Source organism: Chrysemys picta, chromosome 1, assembly GCF_011386835.1.
Source record: "Chrysemys picta bellii isolate R12L10 chromosome 1, ASM1138683v2, whole genome shotgun sequence".
In the NCBI taxonomy this organism is placed as follows: Eukaryota; Metazoa; Chordata; order Testudines; family Emydidae; genus Chrysemys; species Chrysemys picta.
This window is the reverse complement of record NC_088791.1, coordinates 256,724,108-256,750,719: the sequence shown is the minus strand read 5'-3', so window position 1 is coordinate 256,750,719 and position 26,612 is coordinate 256,724,108. Positions and strand designations below refer to the sequence as shown.

The 26,612-nt window shown below is 47.2% G+C and overlaps 1 protein-coding gene across 20 annotated transcripts in view; it reads right to left on the bottom strand.

Annotated features, from left to right (window-relative positions):
• DOCK9 (dedicator of cytokinesis 9) overlaps positions 1–26,612 on the bottom strand; it is a 319,065-nt gene that overhangs the window by 30,867 nt on the left and 261,586 nt on the right. For all 20 annotated transcript variants that reach the window (XR_010600573.1, XM_065592481.1, XM_065592546.1 and 17 more), the window contains exons 42-45: positions 22,298–22,411; positions 21,935–22,150; positions 15,620–15,677; positions 2,536–2,642 (exon numbers count right to left, since the gene is read on the bottom strand). Coding sequence is in view for 19 of the 20 variants with exons in the window: in XM_065592481.1 (XP_065448553.1) it covers positions 2,536–2,642; positions 15,620–15,677; positions 21,935–22,150; positions 22,298–22,411 (495 nt within the window). In the remaining variant the exon portion in view is untranslated. The remainder of the gene's footprint in view (positions 1–2,535; positions 2,643–15,619; positions 15,678–21,934; positions 22,151–22,297; positions 22,412–26,612) is intronic.

Sequence of the window (26,612 nt, the reverse complement as noted above, 5' to 3'; positions counted from 1 at the left end):
ACGATGAGACCCTCTGCGACGAGGCTGGAAGACCTTTTATATGGTTTGCCACTGCCACGAACAGCTGGTTTGATTTTCGGAATGGCTTTGTGCGCTCCATGTAAAAGGCGAGCGCCTGTCGAATGTCCAGTGAGTGGAGTCTTTGCTTCCGGCTGCTTGCATAAGGTTTAGGGTAAAAAACAGTCCTGGTTGGAGTGAAATTGGGACATAACCTTTGAAAGGAAAGCAGGGTGAAGTCTAAACTGCACCTTGTCCTTAAAGAAAACCGTGTAGGGAGGGTTGGAGGTGAGGGCCTTAAGTTCCAAAACACTCCTTGCCGAAGTAATGGAGACTAGAAAGGCAACCTTCCATGAGGCCCCATCAGTTTGGAGAGAACCAGGTTGAGATCCCATGCAGGGATTGGCTGCCAAACCTGTGGGTACAGATGCTCCAGACCTTTGAAGAAGCGGCAACCATGGGGTTGGCGAAAACGGAGTGCTCAATCACTCCCAGGTGCAATGCAGAGATAGCTGCCAAGTGCGCCTTGATGAAAGAAGCTGCCAGACCTTGCTGCTTACGGTGTAACAGGTACTCCAGGATGAGAGGAATGGGGGCCTGCAATGGCAGAGTATGGCCCTGGGAGCACCTTTTCCACTTGGCCAGATAGGTGGACCTAGTGGAGGGCTTCCTGCTACCAAGCAGGATCTCCCTACCCGACTCCAAGCACACGAGCTCTGTGGGGTTTAACCATGAACTTCCAGGCTGTGAGGTGAAGAGACTGAAGCTCTGGGTGACGAAGGTGACCGTGATCTTGGGTGATCAGGTCTGGAAGTAGCGGCAGAGTGATAGGGGTGTCCACCGAAAGTCCAGGAGAATGGTGTACCAATGCTGGCAGGGCAACACCAGTGCCAACATTATGACCATTGCCTTGTCCCTGTAGATTTTGAGCAGGACCTTGTGCACAAGCAGAAATGGCGGGAACGCATACAGCAGATGATCCGACCAGGGGAGGAGAAATGCGTCTGCAAGGGAGCCTTGGCTGTGGTACCGAAAGGAGCAGAACCGCAGGCACCTCCTGTTGCCCTGAGTGGTGAAGAGGTTGATGTGAGGAGTTCCCCACCTCTGAAAAACAGTGCCAGCTTCTGAGTTTTCAGCGCCAGGAGCTCCCCCATGGGATGCCCCGCAGTGGTGGCTTCCAAGGCAGCAGCCCTCAGTGCAGGGGGTTGGTCCCTGTCCTGCTTCGGCACTGGGGAGTGAGACCAGTGTCATGCAGTCTCCGCCGGTTTCGGTGCCGAGGAGTGCCAGTGCTGAGGGTCTCTGTGCCCAGAGTCCTTCCTCTGCACCGCTTTTCTTACGGAGGCCAGAGTGCTCTGCACAGAGGTGAAAGTCCCGCTCCTTTTTAGTTCTGGAGTGAAACCCTCTGCAAATTTTGCACCGGTCAGTCTGGTGCGCCTCCCCCAGACACTTGAGGCAAGAGTCGCGGGGGTCGCCCATTGGCATGGGCTTGTGGCAGGACTTGCAGGGTTTGAATCCTTGGGATCGAGGCATGCCCCGAGTCCCAAGGGGAAGCAGGAAAGTTGGAGCGGGAAAGACCACCCCCCACTCCTAACTAACTAACTAACTAAAGCTAAACTATCAAAACTACGAGACTCTAAACTATATACAATGAGCATGGAAGAACTAGGGGAACACTTGCCAAAGCAAGCCACCGCAATTCCAATGACTGTCACGGGCAGTAAGAAGGAACTGAGGAGGCACTGGGTTGGCAAGGTCATATATTGAGCGCCATGGAGGCACCACTCCAGGAGGCTCCACAGCCAACCCGATGGGTGCTGCTAGGGAAAAAACTTTCCGACAACTGTGCACATGGCGGGAGCACACCTAATTGGAATCAATATGAGCAATCACTTGAAGAAGTTTTGATACTTCTGGGTTCCTAAAGTCAGAAGATTTTGAGAGTATGTAGGCTTTGCGATCCTCCAGAAATAGCCTTAATAAGCACTGCTCAAATCGGGAGAAAGTGGTTATGCTCCTACTTTATCCATCTTTTCTCAATTGGCAGAAGTGAAAATATACATATGGTAAATCAATCTATACCTTCACCCCAATTCAAACACATGGTATAAGTTAAATAACGTAATAAGATTACTGGTAGACATTACATAAATCTAAATCTACATCTTTGTTGGTGAAGTGGTCAAAATCTTTACTATGGTTAGTTCTAGCTAGTATATAAAACAATCATCAGATTAGTTTGCCAGTTAGCATAGTTTTTTTACCCCATGTAACAATCTTTTTTTACTTTTTTTTAATGTTCTTAGTTAATCTCTTTAGGTTACCCTTTTTTTCCTTTGAGGATTTTGAACTACTGAAATGCTGCTGTTATTTTTCCAGAAACGTACACTCAGTTATTTAAAGGCTGGTCAGCTCAGTTAACTCATTTTATAATTAACTCCAAGAGTGAAATAGACAAAATTGAAAAATCATAAAATTAACATTGTAAAGCAACAATTGTTTATGAGTTGATTTTAATATATATGAATTTTGCTTACTCACTTCATTGAAGTGAACATCTTGCATCCCAACATCCTCCATCATTGAAGCCTCTTCATCTATATTTGGCGTGATTATTCTGAAAGTAGTACAGCCTTGCTTAAACATTCCTATTATTGAAAAAGAAAAATATACACATTAAATTAATTGCTATCCAAATATTTTTGTCCGCTCATTAGGATTATGTTAAGTCATTGTGCACCAGTTTTGATGAGACAGAGAATCCACGCTAATGTATCTGAATGCACCTACCACCAAAATGATAAAGAAAAATTTGCAATGTGCTCAATGAATTATTTAAACCAACACACATCTTTAATATTTACTTTGGACATTGGAAGAAGTAAAAATGTCAGTAATATTTCTATTCTCTTTTCTCCAAAAAACAAGGTGGTCAGGGCCAATGTATTAATGGATAATATTCATTTATGACTGAAGATGGAAAAGGATTTATTGTTCTCTTGTAGCACTTTATTTCTCCTGTAATCTAGTAAGTTTTCTGTGCTAAAACAAAAAGTGAAAAATGTCATTAAACTTTATGCAGTCAGAAATTACACAAACATAAGGTTTTGAAAAAACTGTTTCAAGAGGTAAGTTGGTAGCATTGTGTACTTCTGCTGCAAACTGCAGAAAGCTAACGAGCACAATAAATCGCTCTTTGAAGATTTTTTTATACTGCTTCCAGATACCAAGAAAACTTGTTATCAGTGGATTAGCAAAGTATACCTCTACCCCAATATAACGCGACCCAAAATAACACGAATTTGGATATAACACGGTAAAGCAGCGCTCGAGGGGGGCGGGGCTGCACATTCCGGCCGATCAAAGCAAGTTCAATATAACACGGTTTCACCTATAACGCGGTAAGATTTTTTGGCTCCTGGGGACAGCGTTATATTGGGGTAGAGGTGTAGTTCATAGCCTGTTTGTTGTGGGAACTTAGTTAGAATTAACTCTCTGATGCAGAAAGTTAGGATTTCCCAATGTAAGTAGGAACATAGGAACTGCCAAACAACAATGTATTCAACGTATCACAAATAAGTATCTCCCTTGTCGGAGAAAAAAACAGTTCTCACTCTCTGGTTGGGTGCAACAAAGTCAGATACTTTATTCTCAAGCAATTGCATAGAGGGAGAGAGTGCACTAGGACACAGGGTTTCTCCCTCCTACACAAGTCTCTCTACAGGTAAACAATTACAGAAGCATTTATACCTTTTGTTACATACAATAATGAGCAACAGCTGCATTTTGTTTATACATAGGTCATCCTGATATCTTATTTTTCACATCTATTTAGACTCTAGTCTACATTCCATATTTATCTACACAAGGTTGCAACAACTTCTCACACAGTTCTTTCCCATTCGCATCACACGATCCTCGCTTCTACAAATCTCACGTTATTAGGGTTACAGTTAGCCTGACTCTTGCTAATGGAGAGTGTTCGCATTGAAATCCCTTTCAAATCCCTGTCAGTGCTTTCTCTACTTCCACACCTCCCCTTTCAAATCCCTGTCAGTGCTTTCTCTACTTCCACACCTCCCACCTTTTGTACTTCTAGTACAACAAAGATTCTCAAACTTCTATTTGCATTAAGCCTTGGATTTCAGATTCTACATCAGATGCTTCAATCTTAGGGGTTTTCATTGGATGCAATGACAATGCATCATTAGCATGGGCATGAAAGGTAAAGCACGTGATAATAGTAAAACAACAACAACATAATCCTAAACCAAATAACAATAAAAGCAGTAATATTCCCACAGTAATAATATGATGGAGTTGTTGTACAGTTTTAGTCACAAAGCACAATACATCATACTTAGTACATAAAGTAGACACTCTATAAGCTGTATAAAAGGCATTCTTTTCAACTTGATATATATTTTGAAGCATGTGAATTTGCCCTTGAACCTCAGAGATTTTTTGAACCTCTGATAACAGTGAAAGCAAATTTTGAAACCAATCAGGTACTAAGCTAATCCAGTTAAAGGGCATCTGGAACCTAAGGGCTACTTGTAAAACTCTATCTATGATTGCCTGCAGCAGTAGTGAGATTAAAATGTATATCTCGCAATGTGGTGGCTTTAATATACACACAGCTATCATTAGCTTGAAAAAGTAGGTGTCCTGTCAGGGTAGTTCCTCGTCCCCTCCCCTCCCAGCAAACATTGTCATGAACACTGACAACTTCCCCTGGCTTCAGTTTACGTGTACACTGAAGCTGTGGAGGTTCTAACGGCCAAAATGTCCATTGACTCCCTATCCCCATCCAAATGTCGGGTGTTATTCCAGGAGCACTAACAACTAATCGGCTAGGCATACCAGGTGGTCTACCTCCCAGATATCACAGTGAATAATCCAGTCCCACATGCATCCTCCCCATGGACCCAGCAGGGTTCGGTATGTGGGAGCCCACACCCCTCCTACTGGCCCATATGCTTGGGAGGAGCACTGTGAGTATATACAACTCCATCCTGAAAATCTCCAAGTATGTCTCCATGGCCACAAATCAGACGGCATTCCTGAGGTATCTGTAAGGGCAGTAGGCTATGCCTCATGCTCGAGATCACTCCAAATGGCCATCATTAATACATCTCCGGTCCAGAGAAGTTGTTATGAAAGAGTCTAATGAAAGCTATTACTACACACCAAAATAGATTTAAGTACCTATTAAATTCATGACTAGGAGGAAAAGATATAATGAAGCTGAAAACAAACACTTAAAATGAAGTCCTTAGCTGTAAAAACTGGAATACCAATATTAGTAACAAATGCTCCAGAGGTAACCAGACCAACCATGTACAGTTGCCCAAAAAAATAGTCCCATTGTAAAAAGCCCACTTAGCATCTGACCTTTTGCCTTGTAAGCCATTCAGTGTTGGTAGAACTGTGGGAGACACTGTTGGCAGAAAGGAAATTATTGTTAAGAAATTTTCTGTTCTGGAGGCCAGTGTCTTCCACAATTCTGGACATCTAGGAAGTAGTGAGCTGTGAACAGATGTAAGGAGAGTTATGGAAAATGTTAGAAAGAAGAGAAAAAGAGAGATGGTATCCCTACTCATTATAAGATTTGCTCAAATGGCAATATTATTTCTGGGCCACCATCTGCAACACCTTCCTGCCAAACAAAGTCTCTGGAAATGACAGGAAGGCCACCTTATAGTGCTTGATGGAGGGACTAGCTGCTGACCAGGCGGGTGCCTTGCAAATTTTTGACATACTTTATATGCATTTGCTTTTTCTGCCTATGAGGTTGCCAGGCATCTCATGAAGCATGCTGTGACCCCTTTTGGGGCCACAGTCTCCGATGCCTTGTATGCCTTAATGCACAGCCTAATCCATTTAGCAGTGGAGAACTTGAAAACGCTGAGTCAATGGTATTTGGGGTGGAAAGATATAAATACGACACCTGATCTTGTCATGAATTCTGTATATTTGAGGTAGATTTTCTGAGCTCTAAGGGGTGCCACCTCTTCTCAGTGCAATCTTGTATCTAGTGGGTTTGTCTACACTTACAGCGCTGTAGCAGTGCAGCTGCACCGCTGCAGTACTTAGTGAAGACACTACCTACACTGATGGGAGATCTTCCCATCAGCATAGGTACTTCACCTCCCAGAGAGGCGGTAGCTATGTTGACAGGAGAAGCCCTCCTGTTGACATAGCACTGTCTACTGTAGGGGTTAGGTCAGTATAACTATGTTGCACAGGGGTGTGCATTTTCCACACACAAGTGATGTAGTTGTACCGACATAAGTTTGTAGTGTAGACCAGAGCTCAGACAAACTGAAGGAAGAACAACACCATCTGTGATTTGGGGGACATGTGATAAATGAAGGCGGGGGATGTTCCCTTTTATGGACACCCAGCCAGCCAGCCGCTATAAAATCCCTCTTAGTAGCTGTTCACTAATTGCTCTACCTGTAAAGGGTTAAAAAGTCTCACTGCGATGCATAGGTAAAAGGAAGTGAGTGAGCACGTGGCCAAAAGAGCCAATGGGAAGGCTAGAACTTTTAAAAATTGAAACAAGACTCCCCTTTTGTCGGTCTGTTGTTGTTCTCAGGGAGAGGCAGACAGGGAACAGTTATGCTGTGAGAAGCTTGGGACAGGTATGAAAAATCATCAGCATAATATCTAGAAACTACTCATCTAAAACCCCAGACATGCAAGTAGATCAAGAAATGTCTAGGAAGACGCTATTAGGTTTTTCCCTTTTAATTCTTTACGGCTTGTGGATTCCTCTGTGCTAACCCCAGGTGCTTTTGTTTTGCTTGTAACCTTTAAGCTGGACCTCAAGAAAGCTATTTCTTGATGCTTAATCCTTGTAGTTGCTCTTTTTAAATCTAGCAATAGCCTAAGTTCCCAGATGTATTTTCTTCCTTTTGCTTTTTTAATAAAATTTACCATTTTTTAAGAACAGAATTGGATTTGTCTCTCTTAAGAGGTTTGTGCATGTTGTTTAATTAGCTGGTGGCAACAGCTGATTTCCCCTTTTTTCTTTTTCAGCTCTTCCCCAGAGGGTGTGTGAGAGAGAGCTTGAGGTTACCCCACAGAAAGGAATTCCCAAGTGTGCGTTCCTGGATTCTCAAAGGGGTTTTGCACTTGGGTTGTGGCAGCATCTACCAATCCAAGGTCAGAGAAAAGCTGTAACCTTGGGAGTTTAATACAAGTCTGGAGTGGCAAGTATTAATTTTTACAGTCCTTGCGAGCCCCCACCTTCTGCACTCGAAGTGCCAGAGTGGGGAATCAGCCTTGACAAGCTCTGATCAAGATGTCATCCAGGAAGGGATACAAGTGGATACCATGCAATCGGAGTCTGGCTAGGATTACCTCCAGCATCTTTGTAAAGACTCTGAGGACCAAGGACAGGCCAAATGAGAGCATCTGATACTGATGCTTCCTGCTGTAAGCAAATCTTAGAAATATGTTGTAGCTCAGTTTGAGAGGAATACGGAGGTATCCATCCACCAGCTCCACTGAAATCAGAAAATCCCCCGGTACAAGGATGACACTGTAGAGGCCAGGGACTATCCATCCCACACTTCCATTTTTTCATCCATTTGTTGAGTCTTTTGAGACTAAGAAGAGAGGGTTACTCAACTGTGCAGTAACTGATGTTCTTCGAGATGGCTGTCCCTGTGGGTGCTCCACTTTTAGGTGTCTGAGTGCCCCTGCGCTTCTAGTCAGAGATTTAAGGTAGCAGTGCCCTAGGTGGCCACGCACATGCTGCAGCCAGCTCGTGCTGCTCTGGGTGGTTATTGTGCTTGCACAGCCAACCGTCCCCCAGTTCCTTCTCTGTCGCAGAGGATGGAAGAGACGCTCCGAAGCAGAGGGGAGGAAGGGATGTAGTGGAGCACCCACAGGGACAACCATCTTGAAGAACATCAGTTACTGCACAGGTGAGAAACTTTCTCTTCTTCTTCTTCGAGGAATGTCCCTGTGGATGCTCCACTTTTAGGTGACTATGGAGCAGTACCCTTCAGTGGAAGGAGGGGCTTCGGAGAGGTTTACTGAGTGGTGGATAACACCAATTCCCCAAAATGAACGTCAGCAGCTGATTGTCTGGTGAAGGTGTGGGCTGATGCCCAGATAGCTGCTTTACATATATCAATGATGGGTATATCTTTAAGAAAGGCTATTGATGTGGATATAGCCCTGGTGGGGTGTATGCAACAACCAGAGGGGGGTTCTAGCTCATGTTTGTGGTAGCATAATCGGATGCACTCCGATATCCATTTTGAAAGTCATTGTTTGGAAATGGTTAGTCCCTGAGATTGTTCCGTTGTGGAAACAAACAGTCTGGTGGATTTTCTGAATGCCTTTATTCTATCTATATAGAATGTGAATTCCCAAGGTTTTCAGTGTGGCACAGGAGTTCTTGAGTGTATGCAAGGCTGCATCTGTGGTGTCCACAAACAGTTTCTGTCCCTCAAAAGGTAAGTCCTCGATTGTGGCCTGGGATTTCCTTGGGGAAGCCAGAAAGGTGGAGCCAAGAGGCCCTCTGCATGTCTACTGACGTGGCGATGGAGTGAGCTGCCGTGTCTGCAGAATCCAATGATACCTGCAAAGCCATCCTGGCAATCAGGGAACCTTCTGAGATGTTAGCTTTGTATTGTTCTTTTTGGTCTGTTGGGAGATGCTCAGTAAACATAGACATCTCTGCAAATATGTTGTGAGTTTATTTGGCTAACAGTGTGGAGTAGTTAACGATATGTAACTGAAGAGTCGCTGAGGATAGGCCTTTCTACCAAACAGGTCAAGGCGTTTCCCCTTTTGCTGGCATGTAATACTTCTTGTCTGAATGTTCACAAGAAGGTGGGGCCGTGGCTGGTGTCTGCCAGACTGTTTTTGCCGGGTCCATAATGGCAGAATTAATAGGCAATGCAATCTTGGCCACAGAAGAGGCATGGAGAATATAAGCGAGCTTATACTGTGTCTCCGGCAGCTCTTCTAAGCAGATGCCTAGGGAATCAGGCACACGCTTGAATAGATCTTGGAAAGATTGAAAGTTGTCCCCCGGTATGGGGGGAGGCATGATTGTGTCCTCCAGGGACAATGAAGAAATATGGGTAGGAGGTAGGATGTCACCCCTCTATTAAGTCCTCATTGCCCTCATGCTCCTCCCCGGTGACTTCAGGGGAAGCTGGGGCAACCAGTGAAGTATATCTAGCTGATCTTGGTGGTCTGGACCTGGATTGGTTAGAGGACTGAAAATTTTGAGCCCTGTACAGTGCCCAGGGTCCCAGTATGGCCAGTTTGGTGGGAGGGCCATGGGGGGGGAAATCATCCATTGAGGGGGTTGCCACACTGTGGGTTGTAGCCCTGAGGTTCCAGGTTTGGGCGATGAATGGCGTGGGGTGCCCATCCTATCAGCCACTTCGTCCTCCTCAGCGCTTGAGAGAGGAGAGGCTAAGCCAGCAGGTGTAGTCGTGAGACTCGTGGCTGGTCTGGCCCACGTGCCATCTGTGCCAAAGAGAGGAGTGCCCGAGGTGGAGGCAACGACCAGGTCTGCCTGGCTAACGAAATGCTGCGGCATTGGGAAGTTAAAAGCAGGCATAGGAGGCATACAGAGGTTAGTCAGCATCTATGCTGCCGGTGCTGTGGGCTTGCTGTAATGAATAGGAACAGCAGGTGGCGCCATAGCACTGCTCGGTGCCAAGGACTTCAGCTCTCTAGGATGTGAGGGAACAGGCTTTGTTTTGCCACGGCTGTCTGTCTTAGAGCTAGACCGCACCGGGTCTTTCGCTCCTCGGGATGGCACTGCTGTCTGAGGCTCTGCGTGCCGATGGTACTGGGGCAGATTTAGAGGTCGGAGACCGCTTTTTGCATCACGAGTCTCCCTGGGGGTGAAGAGGAGTGAGACCGCTTCTTTGTTTTCATGGGGGCTGCGTCCTTTGTGCTCGTCTTAAAGAAGGCTCCGATGTCCAACACAGCAGTTGGGGAGTGAGTGAACTGGTGGGGAGGGGTCCCCTGCTCAGGGTCAGAGGCAGGACGCAGGAATTTCTCCATAAGTATTGGTTTGAGCTGGAGTTCCCTCGCCTTTCTGGTTCATGCCGTTAACTTTTTGCAGTGGTGAGTGGCGTGGGAAACGATCGCATAATGCGACGTGAAAGTGTGCACTGAGGACCAGGTAGCAGCCCTGCAGACGTCCTGGATAGGGACACGGGCTATGAAGGCCGCCGATGAGGCCTGAGCCCTAGTTGAGTGAGCCCATACTATAGGTGGTGCGGGAACCCCTGCTAGGTCGTAGCATGCACGTATGCATGACGTGATCCACCGGGACAGTCTGTGGGTGGAGATCGGTTGACCGCTCATGCGCTCGGCCGAGGCAACAAAGAGTTGCGAAGACCTACGGAACGGCTTAGTCCGATCCAGATAAAGGGCGAGTGCCCTGTGCACATCGAGCGTATGGAGGCAGCACTCCTTGTTAGAGGCGTGCGGTTTAGGGCAGAGGACAGGTAGGAAGATGTCCTGACTCATGTGAAAAGCGGAGACCACCTTGGGAAGGAATGCGGGGTGCGGGCGGAGCTGAACCTTGTCTTTGTGAAAGACTGTGTAAGGGGGGGGTTGCAGGTTAGGGCCCTAAGCTCTGAGACCCGCCAGGCTGACATGATGGCCACGAGGAAGGCCACTTTCCAGGAGAGGTGAGACCACGAACATGTGGCCAAGGGTTTGAACGGGGTCCCGTGAGGCGGGACAGTACCAAGTTCAGATCCCACTAGGGAACAGGCATTCTAACGTAAGGGAAGGACCGATCTAGCCCTTTGAGGAAACGCCCGGTAATGGCATGGGAGAAAACCGAGTAGCCCTGAGAGAAGGTACTCAAGGATAAGCTGAAGCGGGGCGGACGTTGGGGAAACGCCCCGCTTGCCCGTCCACCTGGAGAACCTGGACCACTTTGCCAGGTAGGCCTGGCGTGTAGATGGCTTCCTACTTTCGAGCAGGATATGCCTGACGCCCTCTGAACACCCTCTCTCATGTACTCGGTGTGGAGTAGTGGCTGGAACTCCGTTCCGACGGAATTTTACCAGGCAGCCTGGAGGGTTATGAGAGTGGAGGCTGAGGGCTATGTCCTGACCAGACACTGGGCGACGAACGAGCCCGAGAGCGGTCCCCTGACTGGGGGGGTCAGTGTCAGCTGGTGGGGGCCCAGCGGCAGCTTGCCTCTGGACTGGGATCCGGGTGCCGCTGGTGCCCCAGGCACCTGCAGGGACATAATGCCTTTGGCCGCCTGCAAAGCCTCCGGTGTCGAAGGCATGCGAACTTCAGCCGGCGAGGCCTGAGTCAACACAACCGGGCTGCTCCGCTCGACCTGTCTCTATGCTTCTGCGACGACGATGCCTTTCTCTGTTTCCTCGTCGGGGAGCGGTGCTGGTCACTGGTGGGTGCTGGGGGGTTGCTGCGCACCAAAGATAGGGTGCCCGATGCCGACTCCGCTCGGCGCACTGGGGTCGGAGCCAGTGCCAACTCCATGAGAAGGGCCCGAAGTCGGATGTCTCTTTCTTTTTTAGTTCTGGGTTTGAAGGACCTACAGATTTTACAGTGGTCGCTACTGTGGGTTTCGCCCAGGCAACGGAGGTAGTCGGAGTGCGGGTCACTCCTGGGCATTGAGCGCCTACACGACTCGCACAATTTAAACCCTGGGGCATGCCCCGGCCTGAACTCTAACTAAACTAGAACTTTTAACAAGCTAACTGATATACTGTATTTTCTGGCGTATAAGACTACTTTTTAACCCAGGAAAATCTTCTCAAAAGTAGGGGGTCGTCTTATACGCCGGGTGTCGTCTTATAGGGCGGGTGCTGAAACTTCCGAGCCAGACTGGAGAATCTGCGGTCGCCGCATATGGTGGGGGGAGCTCAAAAACGGCCGCGGCCGCATCCCCGCCCGATGACGAGGTGAGGGGGCGCCTCACCGGGAAGGTGTAAGTGAAGGGCGGAGCAAGCTGCAGGCGTCCGGGACGCCCGGGGTATGGAAAAAAGAGATAGAGCGGCGCTGTGCCCAGAAAAACACACCTCTTTCACCTGTCTGGCCTGCCCTTGTATCCTATTACCGTACCTCCTTCTCTGCCTCTCAGATCTCGCTCCTGAGGACTGCAGTGAAGCGGCGCAGGCGCGCATGTGCGAGATCTGAGAGGCAGAGAAGGAGGTAATAGGATACAAGGGCGGGCCAGACGGGTGAAAGAGGCGTGTTTGCGCTACCGCTCTGATAGTCTTGGAGACAGGGAGGGCTGGGCAGGCAGGGAGAGCTGACCAATCCAAGCAGGCTTTGTATACAACAACCAGCCAATCGCCGGTAAGGTACATCGCTTGCCGTGATTGGCTGGTTGTTGTATACTGGGTACCACATACAGTACAGCACCAGTATCTGTACCTGTTCATACAGTATAGCACCAGTACATACAGTACAGTATACAAATGTCCAACAGTCAAAACCCCATCATGGCTCAACCAGCAAGAAGAAAGAAATATGAAGCCAGTTTCAAACTTAAAGTTGTAAACTTTGCCATGGAACATAATAACTGTGCTGCTGCAAGACAATATGGAGTAACAGAAAAGATGGTTCGGGACTGGAAAGCAAATGAAAAAGCATTAAAGAGTATGCCGGGGGTAAGTGTGCATTAAGAAGAGGCACTCCACATTGGCCAGAACTCGAAAAACATGTAGCAGACATGATGAATGAGCATCGCCAAAACGGTTATGTAGTGACACGAAATAAAATACATTTGTTTGCACTTCAGTGGGCCAAATCTAACCCAGATCACAGCAATAGATTTAAGGCCACTGTATCCTGGTGTACTAGATTCATGGGAAGGCATAATATGGTACTGAGGCAAAAGATGAAAATTGCCCCAAAATTACCTGCAGATCTTGATAGCAAAGTAAATAGTTTCCATCGATACGTAATACAACAGCGCACTAAACATGGCTATGCGTTAAGTAGTATTGGAAATATGGATGAAACTCCAATGAATTTTGATATGGTTGGAAATAAAACTGTCCATCAAAAAGGTGAAAAAACAATTTTAATTAAAACAACAGGACATGAGAAGTCCAGTTTTACAGTGGTACTAGGATGCACAGCTGATGGTGCCAAACTGAGACCAATGATTATTTTTAAAAGAAAAACAATGCCGAAATTCAAGTTCCCTGTTGGTTGTTTTGTACATGTGAATGAAAAAGGCTGGATGGATGAAGAAGGGGTAAAGCTATGGCTTGATAATGTATGGAGCAGGCGACCAGGTGGACTTATTCAAAAATGTAGTCTACTGGTGAGGGATATGTTCAGGGCTCATTTAACTCCCAGCACCAAGCAAATGCTTGCAAGACTAAACACAGATGCAGCAGTTATTCCTGCAGGATTGACATCGTTGGTACAGCCACTGGATGTGTGCCTAAACAAGCCATTTAAAGATCGCATTCAAGAACAGTGGAATGAATGGATGGTTAGTGGCAAAAAGTCATTCACAAAAGGAGGAAACATGCGTGCTCCACAGTTGGATGTTTTGTGCAAGTTTGTCATAAAAGCCTGGAATGATATTGATGCAGAAACAGTAATCAAGTCTTTCAAGAAGTGTGGCATATCAAATTCATTAGATGGTATGGAGGACGACTACTTGTGGCAAGATGAAGAGGAAGCCGAAGCTGAGACCACACCATCTGATACGGAATTCGATCCATACGATGACTGCCTTACAAATGTATCACAAGATGTCATTGATGTACTTATGATATCAGATGACGAACAGGAGGATTTGGAAGGCTTTTAAAGGGAAACTGTCACGCCAGCAAAACCTGTAAAAATACCGTAGCTTGCAGTTATGATGGGCGTTGCTAACTCGCCAGGGACTTGCCCGGCACTTGCTGTCTCTCTCTTGTTTGTTATCTTCCTCCTATCATCATCAGTTCCAGTTTGGTTGACAGCTTAGAAAACAAACAGCATGGCAGCTCCCATGGGTTTATTGTCTTATCCTTCCTTTCAGATTTAGAGTGAATTAGGAAAAGTTTAATCCACTTGCACTGTTTTATGTTTACATGTTTGATGACAAACAGCCTTATGTTTATAAGTGACAGTTTTCCTGCTAAGTACCTGCATGTCATAAGCATTTGAATTAAAATTACCATATTGAAATCAAATCTGATGTTTTTTAAATTTTTTTTTGGTGTGCGTTGGAAGGGGGGTAGTCTTATACGGCGAGTATATCCCAAACTCTATATTTTAACTGGAAAAGTTGGGGGTCGTCTTATACGCCCAGTCGTCTTATACGCCGGAAAATACGGTAGGTACTACTGAATAACGAACGAGGTTGAGAAGTGCTGCAGCTAAGCTGGAGTGAGTAGTTCCGATGCACCTTCACTGGCGGCAAGAAGGAACTGAGGGTGGGGGGAGCGCGCGGCTCCCCTTATAGCACGCTATAGCGGCGCTCCCCCCTACGGGTACTGCTCAGGGAAAAACTTCTGGCACTGGTGCACATGGTGAGCACGCACACCTACTGTGGAATACACATGAGCAAGCACTCGAAGAACTGGGGGATGGTTGGCTGCGCGCGCGATACCCACTCAGAGCAGCACGAGCTGGCTGCAGCACGTGTGTGGCCAACCAGGGCACTGCTATCTTAAATCTCCAACTAGAAGCTCAGAGGCGCTCACACATCTAAAAGTGGAGCACCCACAGGGGCATTCCTCGAAGAAGAATGGCTTAAATTCCCCCCAACCACCCATGCACTTCTGAACAATGAAGAAGGTGGAGAAGAACCTTGAGAATTTTTCTTCTGAGGAATGCCCTCTAATAGCCTCATATCTAAAAGATGAGATATCTTGTTCTGGATCAGATTGCACTTTACAGGGGGAGTTGGATGAAAAACCGATGGGGTAGAGCCAGTCACTTGAGGGAGTATCTCTGACTTACTGTGTTCTTGACCCAATTGCCTGTGGTCAATATAACACATTCCTCCAGGAAACAGGAAATTCTGCCCCCTCCCTTTTCATAGGAATCTTACAAATGTATCAGGACACCACTGGCTGGGAACTTTGGAGTCTTTCCAGTTATAAGTGGTCTCTCCCTTTAGATTGAAAGCAGGAAAAAACCTGAGAGTGATCAAAAACCCTTTTCCTTCAGACAGCTGCTGGTACACAATCTTTGAACACTTGTAAAATTAATTGGCTCACGTAATAAATCTTCAAGGAAGTGTCCCAAAAAACCTAAGGGAGATATACTTGCATTTATTTTGGCCTCTTTTGTTTGGTGAATAAGAATGCTTACTGCTCTTTGCATGTTTAGAAAAGAACTAACTTCAGCAGTTAGGCTGAATGGGAGTTGAGGCAGTAGTTATGGAGACTTTCTTTTCTGAAAGCTTTGCTTAGATAGTTTACTAGCTTAAAACCCAATTTCTGCCCTTAAATACAGAGATGCAATTTTGACTTCCTTGGGAAGCATATACATGTATCTAATAGCAGATTTTCCCCCTTAGTGAGCAATAACCCACCCAACCTGTCTATCAGACAAATCAATGCTTTTTGTTAATCTCAAACTATAATGAATATAAAAAGAAATATTGAAGTAGTCATGGAGGAGTTTAAATTCATACCTTTGCGTGTCAGATATTCTGCCACCAGTGCTGCTACATGGACATAGCACATTGCTGCCTAAAGCATAATAGAAATAGTAAAAATGTTACAAATGGTAATTATAATGGAACTTCTAACATAAATAATGTACATATACAGAAAACACACACATTTTTAAAAGCTAAAGGAGGCACAAGTTTTAAAAGCAAGGCAGAAGATACAAGTCCTAATCCTGCAATTATTAACACACACAACTCCTATCTATGTGAACAGAAAATCTGAATGTGCCATAACTAAGACTGGATACCTAGTTCTTTGATTTAAATACATTTAATAGAAGAAGCAAGTCTCATGTCAACAAGAACTTAATTTAACAATCAAGAAGCAGAACAGGAATGAAAAATTTCTTTTCTGCTAATAGAATCTCCCAGAATTATAAGATGTATAGGCTGTTCCCCTTTTCTCTCCAGTTCTACAGGTGGTTTAATGTAACACAGCCTATGCGCTGGTCACACCCCCTTCACTGGCTTGCTCCCAGATGATTCATTCCAAAGCTGTGTCAAAAAACTTTCAGAATATGACTAGTATTAAGAACTTCAATGCTAATCATAAGCTATGGACAGTAGGCTATCTGGCCTACAAACTGTAAATATAAAATTAAATTTAATTACTTGGGTAATAAGCCATACAAAGAGACTGCAACTGTGAGACATGCTGCTAGCAGAAAGGAAGTTATCAGATAAGAAATTTCCCATTCTGCAGCCAAGATTCTCCCACACTTCTGAGATGGATGGGAAGAAATAAGCAGTGAAAATAAATAGAGAAGGATAAAGAAAGACTGAGATAGGAAAAGACTCCCCATGAAATTAAATATCAAAATGACAAGTTATGTCTTTCTGAATCATCTCATGAAGCACTTTACAGCCAAAGGAGGACTCTACAAAGGACACAAAGTCTATAGTGTTTTATAGTGTGTCATAAAGGTAGGAGATGACCAAATTGCTGCCCTACGGATTTCTTCAGTGGAAGCACAAACTCTCTTTATGTCCACAATCTTGCCATAGACCCATGGAGTGTGTCTTGATTCCATCAGGAGCAGGTTCACCTGATGCCTTATATGACTCTATGATGCTTAACTTGATCCATCCAGCCAAAAATAATTTGGATGCCCCAAGTCCTTAGTACTTTGGGTGTAAGGGGACAAACAAGGAGCCTGACCTTCTTAAGCGTGCCAGATATATATCTTTAGGCTCTATAAACAAATTATGCTATAGCTTTTCTGTAGTATGCTGTGTCTTTGGACAGACCTGTGAGGCACTGAAAAAGAAGCTTACTTTTGGTAAGACAGACTCTGGAGTCCTCAATACCACCCATCATCATCATAATCCAATACACAACATGGTTCCTGCATGAATAAAGCTGCAATCTCAGAGACTTGTTTTGCAGACATGATAGTGGCCAGAAAACAGGTTTTAATGGTGTGATGGGGCAAGGCCAGATGGCTACAGTAAAGTAGTGAGGAACAGGTATGTTAGTCCCAGGCTAAACAAATCCCTGGTACCATGGTAACCAAATGGTAGTTGCTCCAGGTTAATCAAGACACCTGGGGCCAATTAAGATCCTTCTAGAAGGCAGGAGAGACAGCTAGATTGATTGGGACACCTGAAGCCAATCAAGGACTGGCTGGAACTAGTTAAAAGCCTCTCAGTTAGTCAGTGCAGTGTGGGTGTCAGGAGCTATAGGAGGGAACTGTGCTGTTGGAGGAACGAAGTAGTACGAATCCATATCAGGTGCAAGGAAGGAGACCCTGAGGTAAATGTGAAGAAGATATTGAGTGGGGGCTGCTGTGAGGAAGTAGCCCAGGGAATTGTACACGCCCTATTTCCAAAAAGTCAGCTTTCACAGCTGCTAAGTTTAGGGTCCCTGGGCTGGAGCCCGGAGTAGATGGCGGGCCCGGGCTCCCCCCTCCCCTCCCTGATTAATCACGGATACTGGGAGACAACAGAGACTGTGTGAGGGAGGGTTGTTTCTCCTCACCTCCCTTGCTGGCTTATGATGAAAATGGCTCAGTAGACTGTGACCCTTGCCTCTAGAGAGAGAAGGGCTATGTGGAGGGTCACAGTGAGCCTCCGAGGCTAGCAAAAATCCATCAGGAAATGCAGGACCCACGGAGTCAAGGACAGAACTTTGTCACAACGGATACACAGAAAGACGTGACTCACATCAGGTGCTCAAAAGGTTGGGCAGTCAGGGCTTTTAGCACAATGTGAGGTCCCATTTAGGAAAGAACGGTGTCTGAACTGTGGGTCTAGCCAGTCTGATTTCTCTTGAGAACTTGAGATTTGAAGATCATCTGCTGAAGAATTCAAGCACCCAGTTTTCAAGACACTACTTATGGCTGACACTTGCACACTACGTACAAGGCTGAAGATCCTCGTCCACACCACCCTGCAGAAAATCTAGAATAGCAGAAATTCTGAGGTCCTCAGGGTTAATGTTGTTTTGACATTATCTGGAAGTGTGTCTCTGGGAGGAAGGCTCTGGCCCGGGTGGAATCTAGCACCATACCAATAAATTCTATCCTCTGAACGGGATGAACATTGACTTCTGCTCATTTATCAGCAGGCCCAGTGCTGGGAAGGTAGCTTGGACCAGACTGATGCTGGCTCTCATCTGGGCCTTGGATCGGCCCTTGACCAGCCAGTTGTCGAGGTTAGGGTAGAATTGCACCATTTGCCTTCCGCCATGCATTTCGTGAATACCTGAGGGGCTGTCGACAGGTAATGGGTCTGGTTAACGACAAACCTGAGAAATCTTCTGTGGCCCGAAATATGGAGATGTGAAAATAGGTTTCTTAAATTGAGGGTGGTGCACCAATCACCTGGATCCAGGGAGGGAATAATGGAGGCTAGGGAGACCTTGCGGAACTTCAGTTTCTTGAGATAAGTGTAAGGAAACGCAGGTCTAGGATGGGTCTGAGACCCCCTTTGGCATTAGGAAATAATGGGAGTAGAACCCTTTTCCTCTCAAGCTCTGAGGTATCTTCTGCACGGCCCCTATCCAGAAGAGGGCTTGGAGCTCCTGGGCTAAAACCTGTGAGAAGAGTCCCTGAAGAGAGATGGGGAAGGGAGGGATGGAAATAAACTGAAGAGTGTAATCTTCCTCCACCATAATTATTGTCCAGCAGTCTGAGGTGATGAGGAACCACACCAGGCTGAAGCCAGAGAGACGGTCTGAAAACAAAAAGGGGGCAGGATCTGGTACAAGAATTGGTATAACTCCCTTGGGCACTCCATCAAAAGATTTGCTTGGAGCCTCCTGAGTATCTGTGAGGGCCCGGTAGCAAGGCTGAAGCAGGTTGGGGCAGGTGTGCTCCTGATGTGAGAAGCAAACCAGTTGTTGAGGCCTGAAGTGTTTCCTCAAAGGCGCCGGAGCTCAGAGACCCAGCGATTTGAGAGTGGTTCTAGAATCCTTTAGGCCGCAAACCTTCACATCTGTTTGTTCAGAGAAGAGAGAAGTGCCTTCAAACAGAAGGTCCTGGATGGACTGTTGAACCTCTGTTGGCAGACCTGAGGACTGGAGCCAAGAGCATCTATGCATGACCACTGCAGAAACCATGGATCTAGCAACCGTATCTGCCGGGAGGCCTGTACCGAACCTATAGGGAGACCCTGGTCACAGACTTCCCTTACTTTACCAGCGTGGAGAACTCCTGCCTTGACTTCTGGGGAAGAGAGCCCTTGAACTTCATCATCGATTTCCAAACATTAAAATCGTATCTCCCCAGCAACACCTGCTGGTTGGAGATGCAGAGCTGTAGACCCACTACATAATAAACCTTTCTGCCAAAAGGTCTAGTCTCTTTGCATCCTTTGCTTTGGGGGTCGCTTCTTGCTGATACTGTCCCCCTTATTGGCCACCAAGAGCACCAGGGACCCTGGAGGGGGAAGGAAGAACAAGTACTTGTAGCCTTGAGTGGGAACAAATTACTTCTTTGTGACCCTTTTTGCCGTGGGAGGTAGGGAGGATGGGGCTTGCCAAGGGCTTTAATCGGTCCCATCATGGCCTCATTAAGACGGTGGGCCACGTTTGACGGGCCCGCAGCAGTCAAGGTATTGACCAGGCTGTGGGAGGATTTTTTGACTACCTCCACTTCCAGCCCAAAATTCAAAGCCATTCTTTTCAACAGCTCCTGGTGAGCTGCTAAGTTGTCATGAGGGGGGATACACGCGCCCCAGACACTACCTCATCCAGGGAGGCGGAAGAAGAGGCCTGCACCAGCAGGGGGTCCTCTTCCTCTCCTTCTGCACCGAGCGGGTCCCATAGATCTAGGTTTTGAGGCTCGGTACCAGAATCCGGGTCGGGTGCCGGTCATAGGGACAGGGGCGCTCTTTTGTCCAGGACTACAGAGTACAGCATCGGGGGGAACCCCCATAGGTTCCAAAATGGTCACTGCATCTGCACAGACCAGTGCCCACTGTGCAAGTACTCAGCAGTACCTCTGTGCCCTGATCCACCAACTGATAGGGCTGCCCAGGTGGAAACTGGCAATGGTTCCTCGAGTGGGACTCCGCTTCTGACTCCTATGACAAACTTTCCTCCGAAGATCCTGGAGGGGTAGTACCCGTCGGTGCTTGGGAATGGTGCTGAGGTGGGAAGACCTGCATCAAGGCAAGCAGGGACCGTTTCCTTCTAGATGGTACTGATGAGGCCGGTACCAAACGGGAGCCCAGGGCCACATGCTCCCTTCTACTCCCCAGCACGGACGCCGCTGATTCTTGTACTGTCAGCAACAGTGGTACTGACAGTGCCCGCAGGTCCTTGGCCACATCCGGGGTAGATGGCACCGTGATCCTGCTGGTGCTGCATTGCCCTTCCAGTGCCGAAGGATGGTCAGGGACTGGACTCAACGGAGCCTGCCTATGAGGCGGAGTTAACACTGCCACCTATGGAGCAGTGGCAGAAGAGTGGCCAGACTCAGGTCACACTCCACTGCGCTCCCCATGCTTCATTCTCTTCACAATTGGGGAACATCCCCTCTTGGCCAGATGCATCTTATGTTTTTTCTTCTGCACCAGTGAAGAAGAAGGGTGCTGAGACACTCTCACAGCAGGAGAGTACTGATGCAGAGGTACTGGGTGCTGAGTTGGACTGGCTCGGCTCCGATGAGGGACGGACTACTGCCTCCATCAGGAGGGACTTCAGCCTGGCCTCCCTGTCCTTCTTTGTATGGGGCTTGAAGTCCCGACAGATCTGGCAGGGCTTCCTGATACAAGTTCTCTCCCAGGCACTTCAGACAACTGGAGTGCAGGTCACTCACAGACACGGGTTTTCTGCAGGAGGCACAGGGCTTGAAATCTGGGGACCAAGGCATGCCCCAGCACTGGGAGCAGATGAAACTCCGCTAACAGGGTGAGACACACCAACTAACTATATACAACTAAACTACAACAGTCCAAACTGAGAAAATAAAGAACTGGGATAGAGAAACAAAGGACAAGGACTAAAGTACGACCACTGAATAAGAGTTTGCCAAAGCAGGAGCTGCTATTCCAGCGACTGTCATGGGCGGTAGGAAGGAAGCGAGAGGGTATGGAGCTGGCCGGGCCCTTATACCAGCACATGAGCGCACAGCACCAGAGGGCACTGGAGCCAGCCTGACGGATACCACAGAGGGAAAAATCTCCGATGACTGTGCATGCACCACATGCACACCTAACATGGAATGGACATGAGCGAGCATTCAAAGATCATTTTGTGTCACTGAGAACAAACATCCAGAAAGAGCTGAGACACATTCTACATGCTTAAATATATTCATTTACTTGATCAAAGCATATCCAATTGTTTTTTCCTAACATACTAGAAATATATATTTTCACAAGAGAATGGTGGTATCAGATTGCATTTTGTTGTGGAAAAAAAAATCAGTGACATTTATTTTAAATACATACATTTTCTGCAAACACTCAACACTAAAATTATTCAAGCTGGCAGTGTACAACTAATTTAGAAACAAACTTAAATAGCAGTTGTTGGAAGGCTTCAATTACATTAAGGCTGTAAGAGACTGATAAGTGAGGGGCATTTCTAACTAGAGGGCATGCCTCCTGTAGCTCATGCAGAACATTCCTGCCTTAATATTACATCATGCTATGACAGTTTTACATATGTATTACATAGAGAGTCAGAGACAATGGCAACTTACTAATTTTTATGGGCAGCACAGAAAGCTATGACAGCTATTAACACAATGGTTATCTAGCATGGGAAATGCCGAGGGAAAAATAAGCACATTGATTAACAGCTAAAATATTTTGCTTTTCATCTGCTACCTCTGAAAGATCCCCATTTTTAACATGAATTCTTGCCATGCTGTCTAGCCACGTCTTCCTGAGTTCAGGCGTGCTGGCATAAGACTTTGCCAAACTGTACTGGAGATCCACAAGCATTTCTGGATCATTCTCGTGCTCCTTCATTTGAGCTGTAGCCATTAAGACTGTCCGAATCCGCTTTGTCAAATCCTTTACGTCAGAAGAGAATGTAGTATGCTAAAATAAATTTTAAAAAAGTTTAAGAATTATTTATTTTTTATTCCTTTCATAATCTAAGCGATAGAATATTAGAAGACGTTAGGGAACTATTTTCAAACAAACTCTCTGGAAGCCTTTATGCAGTATGAAAAAGTCAGTACTAACCTTAATAAGTCTGTCACTGTTGGCACAGTTGTTAATGATGGAAAGAGATTGCTGAAATCTAGTTCCTCCAATTCCAACGACATCAGCGATCAACTGACTTACTGAAATAATAACCTTGACAAAAAAAAAAAAAATCTAGTAAATGTATGTTTACATCCTGCAAGTATCCCTAAAAGATTTTTAGTTCAGAAGGTAGGCATGTGTTCTTTTCAATTGACAATTTTTTCTAATATGATATAAACTTAACAGTAAAATGTCAAAAGCTTACAAGTAATGACAAATAGACAATTTGAACTTACTGCAAACATGTCTTCTCATAAAGGAAAGTTACTTACTGTATTGTAACTGCAGTTCTTTGCGATACGTGGTTCCCCCATCTGTATTCCACTGTGGGTATGCATACGTGCCAGGAGCTGGAGAATTCTTGCAAGCAGTTTTGGCTGGTTGGCACCTAACTCCCTGTTCTCTCCGTGCTCCGAACTGAGGGTATAAGGGGCAGGGTGGACCAACTGCCTCTCCAGTTCCTTCTCTATTGTGAATCCTGATGTGAGCCAAAGCAGAGGGGAAGGAGAGTGGGTAGTGGGATACAGGTAGGGACCACACATCTCAGAACTCGTTACAATAAGGTAAGCAACTTTTCTTTCTTCTTTGAGTGTTGGTCCTGTGTGTATTCTACTCAGAGGAAGAGAGCTCAAAGATGTAGGTGGTACAGTGCTTGTAGAACCACTGTCCTAAAGAAAGTGTCAGAGGAGTCTTGGATCAAGGCGCAATATCTTGTCAATGTGTGGATTGAACTCCTCGAAGTTTCCCTGCAAATCTCAAGCAGGGGCACCTCTTGAAGCAATGCTACTGGTTATGTCTGTGCCCTCACAGAGTGAGTCCTTGCCCATGTCGGGGAGGAAGTTGTTAACTGATAACAGAGTAGGACACAGCCAGAGATCCACTTAGAGATTTTCTGAGAGATACAGCTTGTCCTCAAACTCATTCTGCTATGGCAATGAACAGTCTAGGTGACTTTCAGATCGGTTTCATTCTCAGTGGGTAAAATGCCAATGCTCGTCGCATGTTGAGGGAATAAAGTCTCCTCTCCTTGCTATAAGCATAGGGGTTCAGGGAAAAACACAGGTTAGTGCATTGACTGGTTTATGTGAATTTCTAAACAATTTTAGGAGTGAATTTTGGGTATAGCCAGAATGAGACTTTGTCCTCATGGAATACTGTGTTTGGTGGACTGGCCAACAGGGTCCCAAGTTCACCTATCTTTCTGGCCATGGTGTTGGCAGTCAGGAAGGTGACCTTCATTGACAGGTGAGATATGGAACATGTAGTTAGTGGTTCAAAGGGTGACTTAGGTGGTGCCCGGTGAGTGAACAAGAAGTCTGCTCCTTTAGTCATGACAAAATATTGTTTTCCTGCCCTCTTGGGGATAGGGGCATAGGTAACCAGAGTGTGCCATATAGCTCTTGTCCATTCTAGTATGCCTTCATTTACCTGGAGTGTAATCTGACTGGATCCTGTAGGCTTATGTTGAAAATCCTGGACCTCCTTAAGAGATTTGGAGCTCTTTTGCTACTCCCCGTAACAGGTCTTGAGATTGTCTATGACTGTTCGGGGGAAAAACAGTGAGGCTGGAGCAACCACTTCATTTGGTGATGAGGATGATACCCTGTTAGTACCAGTGGTACCAGCTGATCTCGTTAGTCTTTCTCCTTCCATGGGCTCAAGGGAAGGTTCTGGTTGACACCTTGGAGGAGAGAGGTGGTAAAATTCCCTGTTGGATTGCACACATTATAGGTGACATGCATAAGGGCCCCATGGACCTCAATAAGGCCAGTATGAGGGGTCAAAAGTCCCTCTCTCTCTCTCGGCATTGGGTACACCAGTCCTGAGGTGGAGGTCCCTTTTAGCTTGGCCAAGGCTGGTTCAAGGAGGCTCTCAATCTTCTGTCTGGGCTTATCTCTTTAGGTGGAGGTGAAGCAGCTTCCCCCAGTACATCCAACTCTCCAGACAATGAAAAGGTTGGATCCGGCTCCATCGATGATGCTGTTGGGAAAACCATGACTAGTGGATGGGATGGGAGAGAGACTTCTTCCAGAGTCCTTGATTCCCACTGGTGGTAGAATCTCCCTGGTTAAGACTGATCCTGATAACAAGGGAGATTGAGAGTCTGGGAGGATGAAGATATCTTCCGAAGTGGTATAACTCATTGTTCCCTTCGGAGGTTGCCTCGTCATTCTGTACCATCAAAGTAGGTGTACAGGGCAGTTCCTTATGGGGCTGCAATGGTACCATCGATGAATGGGTCTCTGGCTTGGTGGTTTTTGACAGTACCAGTCCTTCAGGTCCCAGTCAGTGTCAAAGTTGATACGGAGGCGGATACCGAAGGAATCTTTCTTGTATGTGCCTTTTGATTGTACCCAGGAGGCTGAAGAGGGGGCCTAAATCCTTGTGGCTTGGGTATGAAGGCTCACCAACTTGGATGGAGCTGGGGAGGAATCTTTCCTCTTAAAAGGTATAGGAAGGGATTTGCTTTTATATTTGTAAGAGTGCCCTCACAATGAGTGGCAGGGGAACACCCACCAGTTCATAACAGGAACAGATGCATGAAGCAATCCAATTGGACAACCTCTGAATGGAAATCGGCTGGCCCCTCACACGCTCAGCTGAGGCGACGAATAGTTGCAAGGACTTTCTGAACGGCTTAGTCCACTCGAGGTAGAAAGCCAGAGCTCGCCACACATTGAGCGTGTGGAGACGGCGCTCCTCACTGGACACAAGAGTCTTGGGGCAGAGGACCAGTAGAAAAATGTCCTGACCCATATGGTAGGCGGAGACCACCTTTGGGAAGAATGCAGGGTGTGGGCGGAGGTGGACCATGTCCTTATGAAAGACCGTGTATGGCGGCTCGGAGGTCAGGGCCCTGAGCTCTGAGACTCGCCTGGCTGACGTGATTGCAACCAGGAAGGCCACCTTCCATGAGAGGTGAGACCAGGAGCACGTGGCCAGTGGTTCAAACACCAGGTTTAGGTCCCACTGTGGGACTGGGGGTCTAGAATATGGAAAAAGACGATCCAAACCCCTAAGGAACTGGCCAGTCATAGCATGGGAAAATACCGTGTGCCCTTGCACTGGTGGATGGAAGGCCGATATGGCTGCCAGGTGCACCCTGACTGACAAGGACACCAGGCCCTGGGTCCTCAGGTGGAGGAGGTAATCAAGGATAAACTGGATCGGGGTGGTCATCGGGGAGACGCCCTCATCTGCCACCCACCTAGAAAATCGGGACCACTTCGCCAAATAAGCGCAGCGAATGGAGGGCCGTCTACTTTTGAGGAGGACGCGCTGAACCTGGTCCGAGCACGTCCGTTCCTCTCCACCTAACCACTGAGCAGCCACGTCGTGAGGCGAAGAGCCGCTAGGTTGGGGTGGAGGAGGCGGCCCTGGTCCTGAGAGAGCAGGTCCGGACGGAGCGGTAACGGCCACAGCGGAGCTACTGCCAGGCCCCTGAGGGTCCCGTACCAATGCTGCCTGGGCCACGCCGGAGCAATCAGGAGGACCCGGGCCTTGTCCGACTTTATCTTCTCCAGGACCCTGCTGATTAGGGGGAACAGGGGACCCGTTGGAGCATGTTGTTTGGGGCGGACCACCACCGTAGGGAGGCAATCACAGAGTCCGGCATGGTGAGGACCTTGTCCATCCTGTCCGTGGTCTGGGAGAACTTCGAGGCCAACCAGAGCTGGAGGGGCCTCATCCTGAGTCTGGCATGACGGACCATGTACGTGCATGCCAACATGTGGCCCAAGAGTTGCAGGCAAACCCTGGCTGTTGTCACCGGGAACCTTGTGACCAAGTCTATGAGACCTTTCAGGGTCTCGAACCTGTCTCGCGGGAGAGAGGCCCTGGCCGATTCTGCATCCAGGGGCGCCCCAATAAACTCTATGCGTTGGACCAGGACTAACGTGTACTTGGTGTTGTTTACCAACAGGCCCAATGCAGTGCACATGGACAGGAGGAGCGCCACGTGATCCGTCACCCTCTCTTCTCAGTCACCCTAGACAGGGAGGTGCCCTTGAAAAGCCAATCGTCCGGATGGGGACAACACGTTGAACAGGGAGTCCGAGGACTCCATCTCCTCTGCCTGGAGGTGTAGGCTCGCTACCATCCTCTTTAAGAGTTCTTGGTGGGCCCTAGAGTCCTCCTGAGTGACATAGGGGGGTATGGCCGCAATCGTCTCCTCCGGGCGGGGTGAAGAGGCCAGTGCGGTGCTCTGGGTGTCGGCCAGCACAGAGGGTACATCTCACTGACTCCTTCCTCG